A 19,033-nucleotide genomic window follows, 5' to 3' on the forward strand; every position below is an offset into this window, starting at 1 on the left:
TATTACATGTACTTGTCAAACTCATTCTTAGGAGACGACTACATGCTGGTTTTCGTTACAACCACAATTGCAATTCCAAAATTCTAAGTTTTTTTTTTTTCTTAATGAGGTGTTTTTCATGTTTAGAGGGATTATTTACTCTCTTAAACTATATTACGTCAGAAATAGCTATGCATATCATGAAGAATAAAAATCCCATTGTTCACATTGTACTTATTCAGCTAACACAAACCTTCACACACTTTTAACTGTCAGATTTATTCTAAGCAAACCATCCCAACTTAAATTTGTCTTGACATTTGGTTTAATTAAAATACACAATAATACCCTTCCAAATGCGCCAACTTCTGGCAAGCTACGCTGTTAAGGACTTCGATGGACATTATTCAATAATGTGTCCAGTACAGTCCTTCAAAATATCTTGTTTTCAGAGCAGAAAATGTCCAGCACTTTCAATGCATGTGCAACAAATGGGCGTGTCTGTTCCCAATCATGCTCGGTTGTCGTGCACAAGCACACTGTGTGTGCTGCGCTCTGATTGGCTTTGTTAGGGGGACACCACTGCGCTCTGATTGGACGGCGAGTGTTTCATGGGAACTTCAATTCATTACGCCCCCTTTGTTTTTGTGCAGTGTGCTGCATGAGCGTGATTATGGCGACGGCTGGAAAAGTAAGTTCATTTCTGCATTTCATATATATGTATAGTGGCAACGCCCAGCATTTATGTATAGTGTGGGATCTTCCGTACATTGCGATGTTTATAGAAGCATTGCAAATCCGGATGTTAAAACAACAATGGTGGCTTGGATCGAGCGCTGTCAAAACTTCTGTTCATGCTTTGTCTTTATTTTCTGCTTTTGTTTCTTACTGGATTCGAGTTTGTGTTAAGCTTCTTCCAGAAGACTACTTGAACTGAATGGAATCCGTTCTATCCATGTTTCAGCTGTTTGCAATGTTTGTTTTGCACGTGTACAAAAACTAAAATCAACTGGCCAGTTCGAATCGTAGGGAAGTTGGGGGTCGGGCGATCTTGCAGTAATTTTTCTTCTTATGATTTCTATGTGCGGCATACGTCGCGCATCGATATCACAAGATCGTGCAGAACTAGCAGCTGTCAGTGATTGAAGGACTTTAAATAGTAGGCTGGAATGCTACAGCTTACATTTGTCTAATGTTCTGCAGTTGTGTACAGCTCGTCATCAGTAAGAGTTCATGTTAATTTATAACATTTTATAGTATTTATGTAAAAATATGAACTTGAACGTTGCCTTGTATGAGTTGATCAATCACAAACGTGCACACCTTGTCCACACCGAAGTAAGGTGCAGTCACTGAGCTGATTGGCTGTTGTTTTTATCCGGAATAACTTGAACTTTGAACCTCCATTTGTCTGCTACTTTAAAGGGATTGTGACAACTCTTCTTACATTCCATTCACAAGTAGCATGTCGGTTATAGTATTAACCTGGGTACTTGCATTTCTTCAGTCTTTGTGCAAAACAGGAATTTGTTCCATATGACTTTCCCAGGAACACATTATGAAGTTAGACTTTACCATTGGAGTTGGACCAATAAACAAGGCCTTGTTATACTGCCACATATTAAGAACAGGATTGATTCCCAGTACCTGACAGCCTGCATGACCTCTGCCCGTTCCTTGATGCCTGTTGAGATGCCCTCTACAGCTCGCCTGTTTTCCAGGTGATTAAGTGCAAGGCGGCGGTGGCCTGGGGGGCGGGGAAGACCCTGTCGATCGAAGAGGTGGAGGTGGCTCCGCCCAAAGCCCACGAGGTCCGCATCAAGGTAGCGTTCACGACCCCCCCCCCCCCCCCGAGCGTCGCCACGGTTACAGCCAATCGCAGCACACGATCCGGCTGGCTTTGCTATAGCCACGGAATTACACCGCCAGCACCGGAAGACTTCACTTCACGTCCGAGTAATTACCTCAATGGAGAACTGACAGGCCAAAGCGTGCGCCGGCAGGCAAATTATTATATCTCTTAATTACTGGGCCTCATAAATTCCACCACGGTAATTCCTGTTCATTATCAGCACGGGTTTATGGGCTGCAGTAATCATTAGCCTTACGCAAAAGCTGCCTTTTGCATTCAGATTGCGCTGACTACTAAATGTCTAAAAAAATAAGTGGAATACCACCACAAAATCAAGTCGGGTAAACCTGACTTTATTTCTGATGGAGACAGTGCTGGTGAGAGTGATTGTGATCACCACAGTATTCACGATGGCTGTGGTCATATATTCCCTAGATGATTACAGCAGTATTGGCGATGTTGGCGATGACCATGCTCATGTTGACTATAGCGGTGATGGTGACCGTCGTTCTCGCGAACGCGAGCTGTGTTTCAGCTCTTTGCCACGGGGATCTGTCACACGGATTCCTACACGCTCAGCGGGTCCGACCCCGAGGGGCTCTTCCCCGTCATCCTGGGGCACGAGGGGGCCGGAACAGTGGAGAGTGTTGGAGAGGGCGTCACCAAATTCAAAGCAGGTAAGAAGCTTGGCAGATTAAACTGGCTTAAACCCTAGCGCCATAAAATACTCGGCTCTGATTTGTCGATGGGGTGCTGCTAAACACAACAGAAAACTGTGCAATTCACGGCTAATGAATGGGTTCTAGCAGAAGCAAATAACTGTAACAGCAAGGTGGTAGCAACAAGTACATTTTTGAATTTGAGTGTTGAATTATTTTTGTGTGGATTATAGAATGTGCATAACATTCAACGTAAAGTTATACTTTTTTTTATTGTTTTGTTTAAGGTGACACCGTGGTTCCCCTGTATGTTCCGCAGTGTGGGGACTGCAAGTTCTGCAAAAACCCCAAGACCAATCTTTGTCAAAAGATCAGGTAGGGAACAAAGGTTAGAGGGTGTTGTAGGTTTTCACTCCAACCTGAACAACACCTCATTCAACAGCGCACCTCATTCAACAGCTGGAGACCTCTTTGAGCTGCTAATTAGTTGAATTGGTTGTGCCAAATTAGGGTACGGTAGAAATGGAAAACCAATATAGGCCTGTAGATCTCCAGGAACAGTGTTGGGGCAGGCCTGCTCCAACCTCTCCTCTCTCCCATTCAGGGTGACCCAGGGTCAGGGACTGATGCCGGACCGGACGACCCGGTTCACCTGCCAGGGGAAGCCGGTGTTCCACTTCATGGGGTGCAGCACCTTCTCCGAGTACACCGTGGTGGTGGACATCTCCCTGGCCAAGGTGGACGAGAAGGCTGCCCTGGACAAGGTGTGCCTCCTGGGCTGCGGCATCTCCACAGGCTACGGGGCGGTTCTGAACACTGCCAAGGTGAGCTGCGCCCCAAAAAACGAACCGCTTCTCTGCCAAATTCACTCGCTCTCGGAAACGACTACGGGCCAGGAGGTGGGACCACGTTTATCGAAGTTTAGCATCGTAAGTCTAGACTGTTCTTAGAAGTGATATGATAGATTTACAGGTTGATTTGCATCTTCAAGGTGCTACCAAAGACGCATTAATCAATACCCACAGCCTCCCATGGAGGGAATTACATTAATAGCAGGTCCTTCAAGGTTATTGGCTGTTTAGTAGCAGAGTAATTCAGTGGTCTGAATGAACAGGGCCCTGTTTCACAAAGCAGGATTACTGAGTTAGCTGGATTAGTGCACTGAGTAAAACCCGGAACCCTCCCGAATCTGGAACATGGACTCAAGTAAAGAGAGCTGTCAACAGAGCTATCCAGCCCAACTCAGTAATCCCGCTTCATGAAACACCCCCCAGGAACGAGCACTGGGTTGGGGGAGTGCCCCACGAGGAACATTCCTGACGTAGCTGTGGTGGTGCACCCCGCAGGTGGAGCCGGGGTCCACCTGCGCTGTTTTCGGCCTGGGGGCCCTGGGCCTCGCCGTCATCATGGGCTGCAAGGAGGTGGGGGCGTCCCGGATCATCGGCGTCGACATCAACCCCGACAAGTTCCAGAAGGCCAAGGAGTTCGGGGCCACCGACCTGGTGAACCCCAAGGACCACAGCCGCCCCATACAGGAGGTCCTGGTGGAGATGACGGACGGAGGGCTGGACTACACCTTCGAGTGCGTGGGCAACGTGGCCATCATGGTGAGACCTGCTCGACCGTCTGTGATGAGTCACACCTTGCAGGAGACTTTCTGGGAGGGTTTAGATCTCTGTGATCGGGGTCTGAAGTGGTCGGTGTGGGCCAAGGTTGCCGCCGTTTCGGTTCCTACGGTGACGGTGTTTTGGCGGTCTGTGTTTCAGAGAGCGGCCCTGGAAGCCTGCCACAAGGGCTGGGGGGTCAGCGTCATCATCGGGGTGGCCGGGGCGGGGCAGGAGATCTCCACCCGCCCCTTCCAGTTGGTCACGGGGCGCACCTGGAAGGGAACTGCTTTTGGAGGTGAGCAGATTTTTTTGGAATATCGTATTGGGCGCAGTTATCTTCGGGCTACAAATATTTTTATGAGTTTTGATTGAGTTTAGTTGTGTGTGATGCATTCTGGGCTTTAGGCTGACGGTGTTGTATTTTTCAGCATGTTTGGTCAGCGCAGATTGTGTCATGCATGGTGTGCTATAGGCTGAAAGAGTTGTTTTTCTCAACATGTTTGGTAAGCGATGTTTGCCTGATGTGTTTCTATGCTTCAGGGTGGAAGAGTGTGGAGAGCGTGCCCAAGCTGGTCGATGACTACATGAACAAGAAGCTGAAGGTGGATGAGTTTGTGACCCACACCTTGCCCTTTGACAAGATCAACGAAGGCTTTGAACTCCTGCACTCTGGGCAAAGGTAAGCGGGAACTCCCAATACTTCCATGAGTTTTACACAGATCTTTAATTACAGTAGATCTCATTAAAAAAACCCTCCACCCCCTGCGGTGGTCACCTGAGGCCATTACCCACAATTCACCCTTCTCAAAACCAGCTGATACACAGATGACTCTCGATTGTACCCGCAAACTTGCAGGGTCCAGTCCCGTATTCTTCCCAGACCTGGAAACAAATCTCATTCAAACTCCTATCTACAATGGGGCACACTTTGTCAAAACAAGTAGTAGAACTTGTAATGTATTGGCAATATACACAAAAAGTGTATTTGAGGAATATGTACAGTGTAAGGTGAATGACGGGAGCAGTCCATGTGTAGGACAGCATGGTTGTGTTATAGCATTTGCAGTTTTTAATGTTAATCCTTAATTAAGGCCATGTTTAATGCCATACAAGGAGTGTACATGGTGCGTATATTTCATAATAATTCTGTTAATTTTTTCACCCAGCATTCGGACTGTCCTGAACTTCTAGGCTTTGGGTTCTGACGCGGCTGCTTCAGACAACGACCCTGGTTTCCTCCTCTTGCTGTTGCTAGTCCCCCCCCCAGTAGTGCCACCTTTCATCTAATGCCATTTTTTGGGTAGTCTTCAAATTACCCCGTATTAAATGTTGTTTTTACAGTCAGTTTATATTTTACTGAACTGTTTAAATGGGCACTTACATCTTTTTTCTGCACTTGAATAAACAACGAACGGATCACAAAACTGGCTTGTCTACAATAAAATCAAAAGGCTAATCTGCCTTCACTGTGGTATCTGTTAAACTCAGAGCTGGTTTCTCAGACAACAATTAAGCCTAGTCTTGAATAAAAACATTTCCCCAATGGAGATATCCACTGAAAAAGGACACCTGGTCTTGGACTAGGCTTAATCCTAGTCTGGGACACCAGCCCACAGTGCGTTTAGCTTTTGATCGCTAGTCCTACACCAGGGTGTTCAACATAATCCCGCTGGATACAGGATTTGCACATACATGCCTCGGTATTAACACCTGTATTCATTTCACAATTATATTTTTTGTGAAATGTGCAACCCCACACAGGACTGTTGAGTTTGTGATGCAAGTTATGACTCTTCACATTCTTAAGCAGCCCACTGACAAAAGTCATCACTTTTGTCAAACAAATGCATAGTTTACCCCCAAACGCACAATTTGCTTAAGTCATTTTGCTTTAACTCCCCCCAAAGCAAAACATTACAACTGGGGTGTCAACCCTGAGGATTACCAGTGTAATCATCTGATTTAATTGATCTATTAAATATCAAATAAAAAACCGCAGGAACTTGTAGTTCTCTTGGACCATAATTGGCCATGCCTGGATTACAGGAACCTTTATATATAATATAACCTCTAATATATAAATATTTAGATGAAAAAGAGATCCACAATGAATATATTATTTAATGCCGTTTGAATCAACACTGATACAATAGGAGTGTTCGGCTGTCCGTGGTCTTCCGCTTCTGGGCACATTCAACACCGAATGACTTCACACAACGGTGACACTTCAACGTTCCAGGCCAGCCAATCAGAGTGAGAGAGAGGCCGAAGGACCGCCCACAACCCTTCTCACGCACATACAGAAAAGTGAGACACCACTGACAACCAGAGCCTCACCAACATCACTTCAAAGTTGCATTTAAAAAAAAATAAATAAAAAATAAACGTGATTTGGGTAAAATAATTTCTGTATTGGCAGAACTGGGCGAAAACAATCCTGACTGATTTTATTATTTTCTTTTCTTTTTTTGCGGTGCCGGTTTTAGCTTTAGTACAGGAAAGGACGACGTCTGTGTTGCCACTTTTTTTTTGGGGGGGGGGGGGGGATAATACTCAACGGCGAACGTCCACATCAAACATACAAAAATAAAAATAAAATGGTCTCAGAATCACGAAGATAAGGCCTGGAAATGGTGCGGGATGACTGGAGTTTCTAAGTACAGGGACGTGAGAGCACTGTCGCGTAAAATACGAAAATGTTCAGCGTGAAAAGTCGATCGCTCGATGCCGGCGTTCCCTCGGTCCGTCTTAGCAGGCTCGCGCGTTCTCCGACGGTAAGGCTGAGCGCGCTACTCCGTGCTCTGGCGGAAAGGACGGCGGTTTTAAACAAAAAAATAATAATAATAATAATAATAATAACCGTCTCCTAGCCAATCGACTCTTCTACTGCAAACCACAAGCTCGGACCGGGCCGTCGGCATTTCGGCTTCTGAAGCGACGCGTTGGAACTGTGTGCGGGTTCCCCCCGCGGACGACCGGAGGAGAGTCTCACGGCGCGGCGTACATTCCGACAGTACATTCTAAATTTAAGCACCCCCGTGCGGTTTGCGTCTACGGAATCCAAGCTCGGCGGCGAGGACGACGTCCTCGGTAACATCGAAAACGTACGTGCGTGTCATAAATAAACTCCGCGTATCATAAATAAGCCTCTAGCGATATTTTCGTTTAAATAGCAATCTTTGTCTTAAATGAGATCGGCGGAAAATTTATTTAAAAAAAAAAAAAAAGGGGTGACCCCACGTACAAAAAAAATATCCCACACAGTTGATTTTGATTCCAGATGTATTCAAGTATCAGCGTAAAATCGAAGATGGAGGAAAATACCGAAGGAGAGGCCCAGGATTGAGGCCGCGGCAGGGTGGTGTGTAAACAGTGCTCTGTCACAGTCCTGTGTGTGTGTGCATGTGTGTCTGTGTGTGTGCATGTATATGCATGTATGTGTGTGCGTGTGTATGTGTCTGTGTGCATGTATCTGTGCACGGGCATGTATGCTTGTGTGAGTGTGTGCATCTGTGTACGTGCGTATGTATGTATGCGCATGTGTGAGTGTGTGTGCATCTGTGTTCGTGTGTATGTATATGCGTGTGTGTCTGCCTGTGTGTGTTTATGTGTGTCTGCGTGTGTGTGTTTGCGCGTGTGTGTGTCTACGTGTGTATGTATGCGTGTGTGTGTGTATGTGTGTGTGTGTTTGTCTGCATATGTGTGTTTTTGTGTGTGTGTGTATGTGCATGTACGTATGCGTGTGTGTGTGTATGCGTGCGTGTGTGTGTATGCGTGCGTGTGTGTGTATGCGTGCGTGTGTGTGTATGTGTGTGCGTATCCGTGCGTGTGCGGGACCGTCGGGGGCCACCACGGTCCGCTCTACATCTGGCTCATGAAGTGGGGGCGGCCGCTGTCGTCCAGGCGGCGCGTGAGGATCTCGCAGCCCGTCTCCGTCACCAGCAGGGTGTGCTCAAACTGCGCCGAGCGCTTCCCGTCCCGGGTCACCGCCGTCCAGCCGTCCGGCCACGTCTCGTCCTGCCACCCCCCTGGAGAGAGGACGGGCGCGGTCAGGGAGAAGATTGGGCGTAGTCAGGGAGAGGGGTGGGGTCACGGAGAGTGATGTGGTCAGCTAGAGAACTCACCAACTGACTGACTGACCAACCAACTGACTAAACTCACAACACACACTCACCCTCGCAGATCATAGGCTCAATGGTGAACACATGGCCTGGCTTCATCACCCCCACAGCTTTATTTTCTTCAGAGAGAGGGAGAGGGAGAAAGAGAGTGAGTTGCCCGTTGAAATCATACGCTTGCAGCTTCACTCAAAACCAGCTGCACTTTCCCACATGCCCAGCAGGGGGCGAGTGGGTTACTCACTGGCGTAGTGTGGCACGTTGGGCGCGGTGTGGAACAGCTTGTGGATGCCGTGTCCACAGTAACTGCGCACCACTGAGAACCCGCTGGCCTGGGCGTGCTTCTGGATGATGTTGCCCAGCTCCCTGTAGCGGACGCCTGGCTTCACTGGGGGCAGAGGAAGCAGATGGGGGGGGGGGTCAGTTTGGGATGGGGGGGGGGGGGGGGGGCATGGCACCGGTGACTCACATTAGTCAGGTGGACCCACTAATGCTCCTTCATTGTAAGTTGCTCTGGATATTTAGCATTTTATAAATTAACGCAATGGCAAAGAATAACATGACAGTGACATTGTCCCACCCACTCCCCCTTGTAACAGCAAAAAGGCTCAAACCCGCGTCGATGGACTGCATGAGGCACTCGTAGGTCGTCTGGACCAGCCTTCGCGCCCCTTCCTCCACTTCCCCAACAAAGAAGGTTTCATTAAGGTCTCCATGGTACCCATTGCGGTAAACGGTGATGTCCACTGCAAGGGGAGAAAAGGGGGGGGGAGACATTTTAAAGTTTGTGAAGATGAGTTACCACTGGCCTCTGTCTGTCACTGGCCTGGTACACAGCAAATATAAAAGGTAATAAAAGGGTCAAGATAAATAAAAAGGTCAAGATTTGATTGTAGGAACGAGAAGCCAATGGATTTTCAGGGGTTTCCTGGAAATTTCTCGGCAAAGTGTCAAAGTCATTGGCACCGTGGTGCTCTCTTGTCCCTAAGTATCAACCGATTGAACACAGACACTGTCATTTGAGTTTGTGCAGTTTGATTGGGTGGATCGTGATGTTCCTGTGTCCTCTGTTTGAACCCCGAGGTGTTTTTCTTCTTCTTTGAAATCTGGAATTTGAGTCGTCGTTCGATGCTCAAAGTGTTTGATGCGGAGACAGTGCTGTTAAACAGAACCCCCGAGTTCCTCGCACCCACGGGCTGGCTGGGCGAAACGCACCGTTGAGAATATCTCCGTCCTGCAGGGGGCGCCGGTCCGGGATGCCGTGACAGATGACCTCGTTGACGGACGTGCAGCAGGACTTGGGAAAGTTGTAGTAGTTGAGGGGCGACGGGTAGCAGTTCCTCGCCGTGCAAGCCTGGAGAAAAAGGAACAAGCATTCATGGGGGGGAGGCGCTTGGTGGGGGGGGTAATGGTAACCATGGGAAATGGAAAACTGCCCCTTTACCAGGTGCACAGCGTGGTCGATCTCCTCAGTCGTCATGCCAGGTTTCACCATCAGGGCGGCGATGTCGAGCACCTCTCGGGCGAGCTGTCAGGAACAGGCCAAATGACGGATCTCACGTTCTCAAAGGGAAACGATTAGTCATCACCCACTACAGACCAGATGTTCTGACCAAGGCAGTTGTATGGAAGGCTAGACCCGCCCACAAACAAAAACTCAAGCCTCTGTTTGGACCCTTTTTAAAAGTGAACATGGCGCAGGGCTTCTGGAAGTTTCTCTGGCTTAGAGCATCTGCTAAGTGGCTGTAATGTAATGTAATGTAATGGCTTGACACAGTAGCCGGGTATGAATGACCACTATGAATCCAAGCCAGCATTCGAAATAACTGCCGACCGGTCTGAGCCTTATTGTCTGGCTGAGGTCAGGGGATATTCCGGTGGTTTATTTTTGGTGTCGTGTCCAAGTGCTAAATGGAAACTCGCACGCTACACCAAAGGGTCACAGTGTCAACTGCAAGGGAATCCGGTGGATCTTGTTCCTTTACACTCCACACAGACGAGGGGGAAAGCTTCAAATCCCCTCAGCTCCCTGCACTCCACACTTCAGACACACATAAATGAAATACACACAACACAAATACAATTAAAACACAATAAAAGCTGAAAAGCATATTCTCTTAATTGCTTTACATACCCTGCACACGACTCTCATGCCTTCGATGTCCTCCGGAGAGAGAATCTTAATCTGGGACGTCCCCTTCATGGTCTGCTCAGACTCGGACATCCCTGGAAGAAACGGCCAGAGAATTCCCATCGTGTCATTTTCACAGACAGACAGACGCAGAGAAGGCCAAGCAGTCCGTGAAAACGGATTTCAGAAACAGGAAATGGAATCTGGTTTGTGATCGGGCCACCCGATAAACCGAAATAAACGTTTCGATAAAGCAAAAGGTGAATGGAGGTGAAGAGAACAAAAGGAGGAAAAAAGGCTGCTTGTGATGGTTCCTCCGAATGAAACTTCATAAAATAAATTTTAAAAAATTATAAAAACAAGAAAAACTGAACCATGCAACGAACACAAACATGAACCACATGCTTCTCTATGCGCCACTAGGCTTTTTTTTTTTTTTTCCACAGGAAACACAAAATACTAAAAACTAATACGTTTAAAAAAAAAAAAAAACGACGACAGAAAAGCACCCCACAGGTCATTGTACTGAAGCACACGCATGTGTCACAACAACATGACACGGCGGTGAGGAGGCGGGGCTTCCGATCTCCCGCCGGGTCTCCGGGACGTACCTGCGATGAGGCCCACCTCCGCGGCTGCCGTAAGGAGCAAGGCGAGAAGAGAGCTTCAGACAAGGACTACGGCGCCCCCCTGTCCTACAGGGGGTGCTAGTGCAGGTGAGGTCGGGGAGGGTGTTCTACAGGCGCGCTACTAAAACTGCCTTCAACTAATTTATCGGAGACATGCTCTACATATGGGGCTGGTGAGAAGCCTAGGGTTAGCACATCAGAGCTAGCTTAATGTGCTCAAACCTTAAAATAACTTACCAACACACCCATTCGCCACTAGCCAGCTAACCGAGAATTAAATGCTAAATACATTACTACAGCATTGCTTGGTACTATCTAACCAACTAGCCAAGTCTCGATCCCAGCTTTAAATAATGTCCTGGATGGGAAAGCTTTGGAGGGACACAGTTGGAAGATCTAGCCCAGCGACAAAACGTTCAGCAGCACCAACATGGATAAGGTGTGAAAAAACAGTATCCCTGATTCCCCTGACCTCCTTTAGATAACCTTTTTTCCCCACCCCTTTCTTTCTTTGGATTTCTGTTTGGACAATGTTATGGTTACCGCTGTGACAGGTTATCTGACAAGCGGTACTTTATTTAGTCAGGTTAATATTCCACTTTTTTTGTATTCTTGAGAGTAACATAGACGATTCTGCTACTCTACGCCAGGTAATCCACATTCTGAAACCAAGGTTAACTCTAGGAGATCCTCTCCAACTACCTCCCACAAAATAAAGCCAGTCACACATACATAAATTAAACAAATCATACTTGAAAAACAAAGGGGGGAAAGTTGGATAAAGAAACAGGTAAACCCATTTTGTGTGGAAAACCCCTCTCCTACCATCCGCGGCCTCTACCCATCGTTTCTGGCACATAATCAGTGACTAAAGAAAACTAATTAAAGCGAGCTCCTCGCTGGAGTTCACTCTACTGCCCTGGCCCAGGCTGAGGAAGAAGACCTGGGCGTCTGCCCAGAACACCGCAGGGTTGAGAATGTAGGTCAGGGGAAAGTAAAATCACTCGCTTTCCGAATGACAAACTCACAAACGGACCTTAATGGAGAGAGTCACCGACATGCTGCTGTTTTACAGACAGGGCATGAAATTAAGAACAGGAAAAAAAGAGAAACAAACACCAGCTACGTGAGGCTGCATTAGGTATGGGGAGCTACTGTAAGTTTCACTCTGGTCTGCCAAAGACCCCTGGGTTGAATGCCAAAACTTTGACCCCCTCAGCCCTCCACTCAGCCTTCTTATTGGTTCTTACAGGAAAGCAACGGCCAACTGGAAGGGTCCTATTGTTTGGCCAAAAAAAAAACGAATATTCTGTAGAAACGGTGTGTGGTCCTGTTCGTGTACAGCAAAATGCACAATATTTATATAACATTTCACTTTCAGTAACTGGCTGGATTTCCCGTGACCGTTGCCAACATTAACAGGTGTGGCACACACTTCGCTGGTCTGACGTTCACGGACAGCTGCAGTGAATCGGTGATGCCGTCGCCGTCGCAGCCAGACGCCAGCGGACGCAAACGGCTGAAAGGACGGCCGTGTTCAAACGCGGTACGCAGTTCTCCGTCTTACCGACGACGAGCAAAGGCTGCGTTCCCTCCCACTTTCACACTTTCACACCAGCAATCCCCAGCCAGTAGGGCTGAGTCACATCTCTGACATAGTATGACACATACACAGAGGCCCACGCGCAGTCACGCATGTATGCACGCAATCACGCACACACACGCACAAAGCACATCCAATCCAAGGGCAGGACCCACAAGGTCCGAACACTAGGAGAGGAGATGGGGGGAAGGGGAGGGGGAGCGGAGGAGAGAGGGAGAAAGGAGAGAGGTACACTGGTTACCTAAAGGATGCTCTGCATAGTCAGGTCTCTGGATGTTATCTGGAACGGGCCGCTTTGGGGTCTATAAACAGAGAGAAAATTACTCACTTAAATTCCAAAACACACAAAGCAGGCCAGAGAGAAGAGAGATCATCTATTAGAGTGGCGTGTATCTCAGAGGGGCAGCCACTGGGGGGGGAGCTCTCACCTTATTAAGAGTAATGTTAAAAAATCACTTTAAATTATGGCTTTACTGTACTTTCTGTGTGCGATTCTCCAGCTGATGCTCATTATCTGAACGGTGTGAAAACTCCACGTGTGTGTGAGCGTGTATGTGCGTGAGTGTGTGTGTGTGTGTGTGCGCATGCACCAGCAGGTAGGATGGGCGCAGTTTGTGATGAGTGGGTGATTTAGTGAGCTGAGGTGTGCGCGCGTGCATGCGTGTGTGTTTGTGCGTATGTGTGTGCGTGTGTGTGTGTGTGTGTGTGTGTATGCATGCGTGCGTGTTTGTGTGTGTGCGTGTGTGTGCGTGTGTGTGTGCGTATGTGTGTGCGTGTGCGTGTGTGTGCGTATGTGTGTTTGTGTGTGTGCGTGTGTGCGTGTTTGTGTGTGTGCGTGTGTGTGTGCGTATGTGTGTGCGTGTGCGTGTGTGTGCGTATGTGTGTTTGTGTGTGTGCGTGTGTGCGTGTTTGTGTGTGTGCGTGTGTGTGCGTGTGTGTGTGCGTATGCGTGTGCGTGTGCGTGTGCGTGTGTGTGTGTGCGTATGTGTGTTTGTGTGTGTGTGTGTGCGCATGTGTATGTGCGTTTGTGTGTGTGTGTGTGTGTGTGTGTGTATGTACCAGCGGGTAGTGTGGGCGCAGTTTGCCCGTGTATCTGTAGCCAGGCCATGGGTCTGTGTTAACGTCGTTCTCCACACTGCTCTTTGTCTCGTCCTTGCTCTTGTCTTCCTCTGCCACAGAAAAAGGATGTTAAACACACTGCAGATGACTCACACAGGAGACTTCTCTTACAGTGAAATTTGTATGAAATACAGGAGAATAAACAATCTTGGAATGCATTTTCATTAAAAAAATTATAATAGTCAGTTTAAGTTTCAGCAAATTGCATTAAAAAACCAGGCTCAAGGTTTTTCCAAATAAGTATATCATTAAAATTAAAAAAATGTTTTAAAAACATTTTTCAGTGTCAGCAATTCCTGTTTAAAAAAAAAAACACTTGGGGAAACTGCCAAACATGGACAAATATTTATCCAAGTAATGTTGCTGTGATGCGTTAGTCACTCAATATTTACCCCAATTACAATGTGACAGGAATTCATAAAGCAAATAACTATATAAAATACTCACACACTCACACTTCTGTGTGTACACACACACACGCAGACTCAGATATTCACTAGTGTGACTGACTGTACTGCATGTCATTAAAACTTTTTAAGAGTCTTTCTGGCTGTTGGCTTTCCCCAGGTTTTTCTGAAAGGACACTGCCAGGATGTGACTACATTTGCAGTTTTTGCCCCATAACACTAGCAGGCGTACTTTCATCCGATTCACATGCAAACAGATGACTAATAGACTACAACATCGCACACACTGCATTAGTAAAAATTATTTAAAGGAGCAAACTTTATCGAACAACATACTTGCTTTCTTGTGTAGCAGTTTATGGGTGGACCAACTCCCTTTGAAGCACTCCTGTGAGGGGACACAGAAAGAATTAGGCGTGAGGGTGTAAAGTTCACCAGACGGTGGACCTCACATTCTGTCACTGGCTAAAGAGTTGGGCTAACGATTAGCGAACTGAGCTTGCATCTGACAGGCTGAACTCACAACCCTTGTGACCGCAGTGTTCATCAGCAATAGCATTTACAGACTGTATTTGGTCTGCCTGTCTGGCAGAAGCAATGGCAAAGTCGCGGTAAACAGAACACTGCCAGCGTGTCCTCAGGTACCCTGGGTAATTGGGCTAAATCGTGCACTGCGTTTCAGGAGAGGCAGACACTGCAAATGGATATTAAAGAAGAAAAAAAAAAAAAACCTCCGATTCATAATCTGCAAAATAGTGATTAAAAAGCTTTTCGGTACTGTGCTCGAAACGGTAGTCCGCACGTAACTGATGAGGGGAGCGGTGTTGAGGTGTAAAACTGCGGTTTCGGGTTGGGGGGTGAGGCCCTAAGAGAAAATAAACCCGTCACGCGGCCAAACTGGGCTGCTTATCCCACCCCACCACTCCCCGTCCCCACACACCACCCTGCAGAGCCAGAGCAGACGGACAGGGCTGTTTCTGTGTGATAATGGACCCGGGGCCAAAGCTACGCCCACCAACTGTATCTCAAAAATGAACATAATGGCACTAATAGCAGAAGGAACATCAGAAGTATTTAGGAATTAATAAAATGACGAGTGTTCTATAAAAACAGGAAAACTGTAAAAATCCAGCCTTCAGACACATTCAAAACCAAGTTAAATTCATCCAAATATTTGAAATTATTTGTTCACATATCCCGGAGGCCACGCTCTGAAATTTGGGCTAAAAAAATTAATGATACAGGATTAATGCCTAAATGCTCAATTTTCTTTAAACTTTAATCAAAAATGTGAACCTTCTCAGTGCGATTTAAACTGACCTGGAAAAGTCTGTCCTGGGGCTGTCTCTACCAGTCAGTGATATACTGCTGTTAAAACAGGGCAGTGACTGTCTCTACCAGTCAGTGATATATTGCTGTTAAAACAGGTCAGTGACTGTCTTTACCAGTCAGTGATATACTGCTGTTAAACAGGTCAGTGACTGTCTGTGCCAGTCAGTGATATACTGCTATTAAACAGGGCAGTGACTGTTTGCCAGTCAGTGATATACTGCTGTCAAACAGGTCAGTGACTGTTTGCCAGTCAGTGATATACTGCTGTCAAACAGGTCAGTGACTGTCTGTGCCAGTCAGTGATATACTGCTGTTAAACAGGTCAGTGACTGTCTGTGCCAGTCATGTGTAATATTGCAGTTAAACAGGACAGTGACCGTCACTGCTAGTCAGTGAAACACAGAGCAGGCTCAGTAAGGTAACGATATCCCAGCATGCCTTGCTCAGACTCCCCTCAGTGGATGAATCTGCAGGATAAGCACCGTTCCTCAGGCGCTCTGATCCATCAGCTGCTGCTAACCTTGCCGCAGGCGCACGCTCGCGACCGCTGGAGCCGCAGACACAGCCCGCTATCTCAGAAATCACCCGCCATTAAATCCAGGCAGGCCTGCAGGGCAGTCTGCACCAGGCATCGCCCGTGAGTGCCACACTCGCTACTGACAGTTATCAGTGAGTGAAACCAGCTCGTCCACAGCATTACGTTTGATGTATTTTTTTTTTTTTTTTTTTTAAACTTACTTCTCTGCACTTTAAAAATGGAATTGCGAGTGCCCAGTCACGCTGCCAGGTGATGGTTCGCTGGAATGTTCTGGAAGTCAGGTGTGCACACCTGTCCACCATCTGAACATCGAACGGTCTGCTACAGTAATTATGTGTCCTCTTTGCATTCTAAATCTGGGGACAGCTATAGCACCACTTCCTCCCAGCAAAAGGGAACCTCCAGAGTAGGCCAACACAATAGGCCAACGACATCATTAACACATTGGAGGAGGAAGACACAGCCCCTGCACAGACCTCCCTCCCAGATAAACGGAAGACACCACAAACCAAGGTGTCAACGAAAACAAAAATGTACGGGTGCCCCCTAGAGTCCTGGAGGTGAAAGTGAAGCTGCATGAACAGAACGAAACAATTTGTTTTAGGCCAAGCAAACTAAACTAAAACAAAGTTCACTAAAAATTAAAAATTACATTATGTGACAAGTTCCCCATTTAACAAGTCACCATTAACAAGTCAGGGTGTCGACATAAAAAATAAAAACTGGACCAAAAGATTGTTTATGATAGTTAGGAATAGCACCAGGGTACCATTTTTACCAGTGACAGGTTAACCCCTAAAGCATAAAAGTGAACAGCAGATACACAGGTCTATCCTTATTGCTGAGCAAGTTCCATATATAATGCATAGAACAATATTAATGGCTTGCATTTGCGTCTGCTTACTAATGCCAGTTTAAAATGTTGGCCAACACAACGTTATACATATTGCGCCATGGTGTTTGTTACTATACGTGTAAGTACACCAGAAGTTACATGAACCAGCGATCAGCTCAAGTATGTCACTCACTTCAAACAAGATAAAAAAATGAGAAAAAAAGGAAATAAAACGCTCAAATATATCTGAATTAAAAGGCTAATTGTGCAACACCGCCAAATGACTCAGCGATGGGAACCTACAATCTGAACATTTTGTGTGGAGTAGTGGTTCCTTCATTACCGGTGGCTGGATTTCCTCTATATTTTTCGTACCTCGTTACTTTACAGGAGACTCCAAATTTCAATGGAAAAGATGCTCTAAGGGGAAATGTTAACGAGAGCTTATGTCAAGGATGAAGCCTAGCACAACAACGAGCCAGCTAACTTATCTCATCCGGCAACTTGTACGCGATGAGAGCTCTAGTGAATGTAGACCGCGTGGTAGTTACCACATGCAAAAGTACACACCGGCTTTCCGATCAGACCTTGACTAGCAAACTGCTAAATTCGTAGGTAGTTTACTCTGCTTACTTTAATTCAGGCCAGTGCAATCATTTTAACCACAATGCTAACACGCTCGCACGATGATGTCAGCTAGACCTGTAAACTAACGCTGAGTAACGCTAACTAATAGATGCTACTTTAGATACAGAAAACCTACACAGGCCCACGCTGTCGGTGAACATAGCTAGCGGGTCTGTGCTGGCACCCAGAGAACTACTGCACAGCAAGCAAACTACAAAACTGCAACTAGCTTGTACATTGGAAAACTGACTGCTTATAAGCTATCAGTCAACACATCGGAATTACGCCTGCTAACTAGTGAAATTAAGATAAATTGCTAACGTCCGGCATCAAACTAACCAATCCGCTAACTTGCCAGCGTTTCATAGCTGGCTGACAAGATTTGAAAATAAATGTTCTTGCAAATCACCACATACAGATGGGGAAGGTACCTAGCTAGCTAGCTTAAAACGAAAAGTATGAGCGCATCTGAATTGGCTAGCGTTAGCTAACTGGCGCCTCGGGACAGCTAATTATCTGCCGGCAGGGCTGTTTCTGTGAAAGCGACCGCTAAGCTGGCTACCTGGGAGCAGAAATACGAGCCCTGGATTCCGAGCTTGATGCAGGTTGGGCACTGCAGCTTGGCCTCGCTGCCGCAGCCGTCTGTCTCACATTCTCTGGGCTCCACGGCCGCCATGCTGACACGGAGAGGAAGAGCTGGAGGGAGTGGGGAGGGGCAGCGAAGAGCCGAGGACCCCAGCCCGGGAGGGGCAGCAGAGATGATGCACACCCAACAGATACTCAACTTCGCACCAAGTTGTGTCCCAATCGCCCAAACGAAAGTGTCAATATTCAGTTATGAATATGCATGAGGGGCCGTAAACACTCCATAGACTGTATAAAAACACACATGGACGCACACAACACTGCGACAATGGATGTTCGGCCCCTCTGTATGTATGAATATTCATAAGCTGTAATTGTTTACCAACCGGAAGCATTTTACAGTCAGAAGGTCGAAAGAGCGGAAGGCACACAGGATTTGATCATCTGGATTTTAGTGTAGAATCTGTGGGGACAGTGGGGTGTGTGGACAGCTACTGTTGTCCAAAGTTGTGCCTACCACTGGTTCCGAAACTTCTGCGATTAATTAAGCAGTCGTGAATTGCGATCATAGAGACTAAATCATGTCATGGGGGAAATTTAAACACTTTTATTTATTTATAAGATGCGGGCACGGTCTCAGTCTTCAGTTTTATTTGTTTTTTACGCTGATCACAGCAGGACAAGTTGCTCTCAGCTTTAACACTTTTTTATACACATAAAATACAAAGGTATATTTTGTACTATCCTAAATCAAATTTAAGAAATGTGTTCAAAAAAATGTGGTGTACCCATCTAGCTAGCTTTTTCCTCCTTGCCTTTGGACGCAAGTTAAAAAAAGAAAAGAAAATCCAGGCGAATTCTGTGGATTCGGAGAATCAGAGGAAACAAAGCTTGCTGTGCCAATGAACTGTTACAAACAATGTAAACGGCACAACATCCTCATTTAGAAAAAAAAAGTATAGAATTTAAAATATTGACGATATGCCAGCGTTTCCCAGCAGTATGTCAAATG

At 46.7% G+C, this 19,033-nt stretch overlaps 2 protein-coding genes across 3 annotated transcripts; one reads left to right on the forward strand and one right to left on the reverse strand.

The window, feature by feature from the left end:
* The first annotated feature begins 576 nt into the window (after positions 1-576).
* LOC118228226 (alcohol dehydrogenase class-3) lies at positions 577-5,521 on the forward strand. Its single transcript, XM_035419576.1, has 9 exons — positions 577-670; positions 1,701-1,802; positions 2,367-2,508; positions 2,778-2,865; positions 3,095-3,314; positions 3,837-4,097; positions 4,257-4,392; positions 4,638-4,776; positions 5,264-5,521. Exons 1-9 carry the CDS (start codon positions 641-643, stop codon positions 5,286-5,288), a joined length of 1,143 nt encoding a protein of 380 aa, XP_035275467.1. The 5' UTR covers positions 577-640; the 3' UTR covers positions 5,289-5,521.
* Positions 5,522-7,862: 2,341 nt separating this feature from the next.
* On the reverse strand, positions 7,863-18,311 carry metap1 (methionyl aminopeptidase 1). Of its 2 annotated transcripts, XM_035416634.1 has the most exons (12): positions 17,999-18,311; positions 14,441-14,492; positions 13,638-13,747; positions 12,820-12,880; positions 10,958-10,981; positions 10,350-10,441; positions 9,660-9,743; positions 9,431-9,569; positions 8,830-8,961; positions 8,460-8,603; positions 8,272-8,337; positions 7,863-8,125 (listed from the first exon to the last, which is right to left on the reverse strand). In XM_035416634.1, the coding sequence occupies exons 1-12, from the start codon at positions 18,110-18,112 to the stop codon at positions 7,959-7,961; spliced, it is 1,185 nt and encodes a 394-aa protein (XP_035272525.1). In that variant the 5' UTR covers positions 18,113-18,311; the 3' UTR covers positions 7,863-7,958. The 2 variants fall into 2 exon arrangements, with proteins under 2 accessions (XP_035272525.1, XP_035272526.1); XM_035416635.1 differs by lacking the exon at positions 10,958-10,981 and having other exon boundaries at positions 7,864-8,125; positions 17,999-18,306.
* Between the last annotated feature and the right edge of the window lie 722 nt (positions 18,312-19,033).

This window comes from Anguilla anguilla, chromosome 5 (assembly GCF_013347855.1).
Source record: "Anguilla anguilla isolate fAngAng1 chromosome 5, fAngAng1.pri, whole genome shotgun sequence".
Taxonomy (NCBI): Eukaryota; Metazoa; Chordata; class Actinopteri; order Anguilliformes; family Anguillidae; genus Anguilla; species Anguilla anguilla.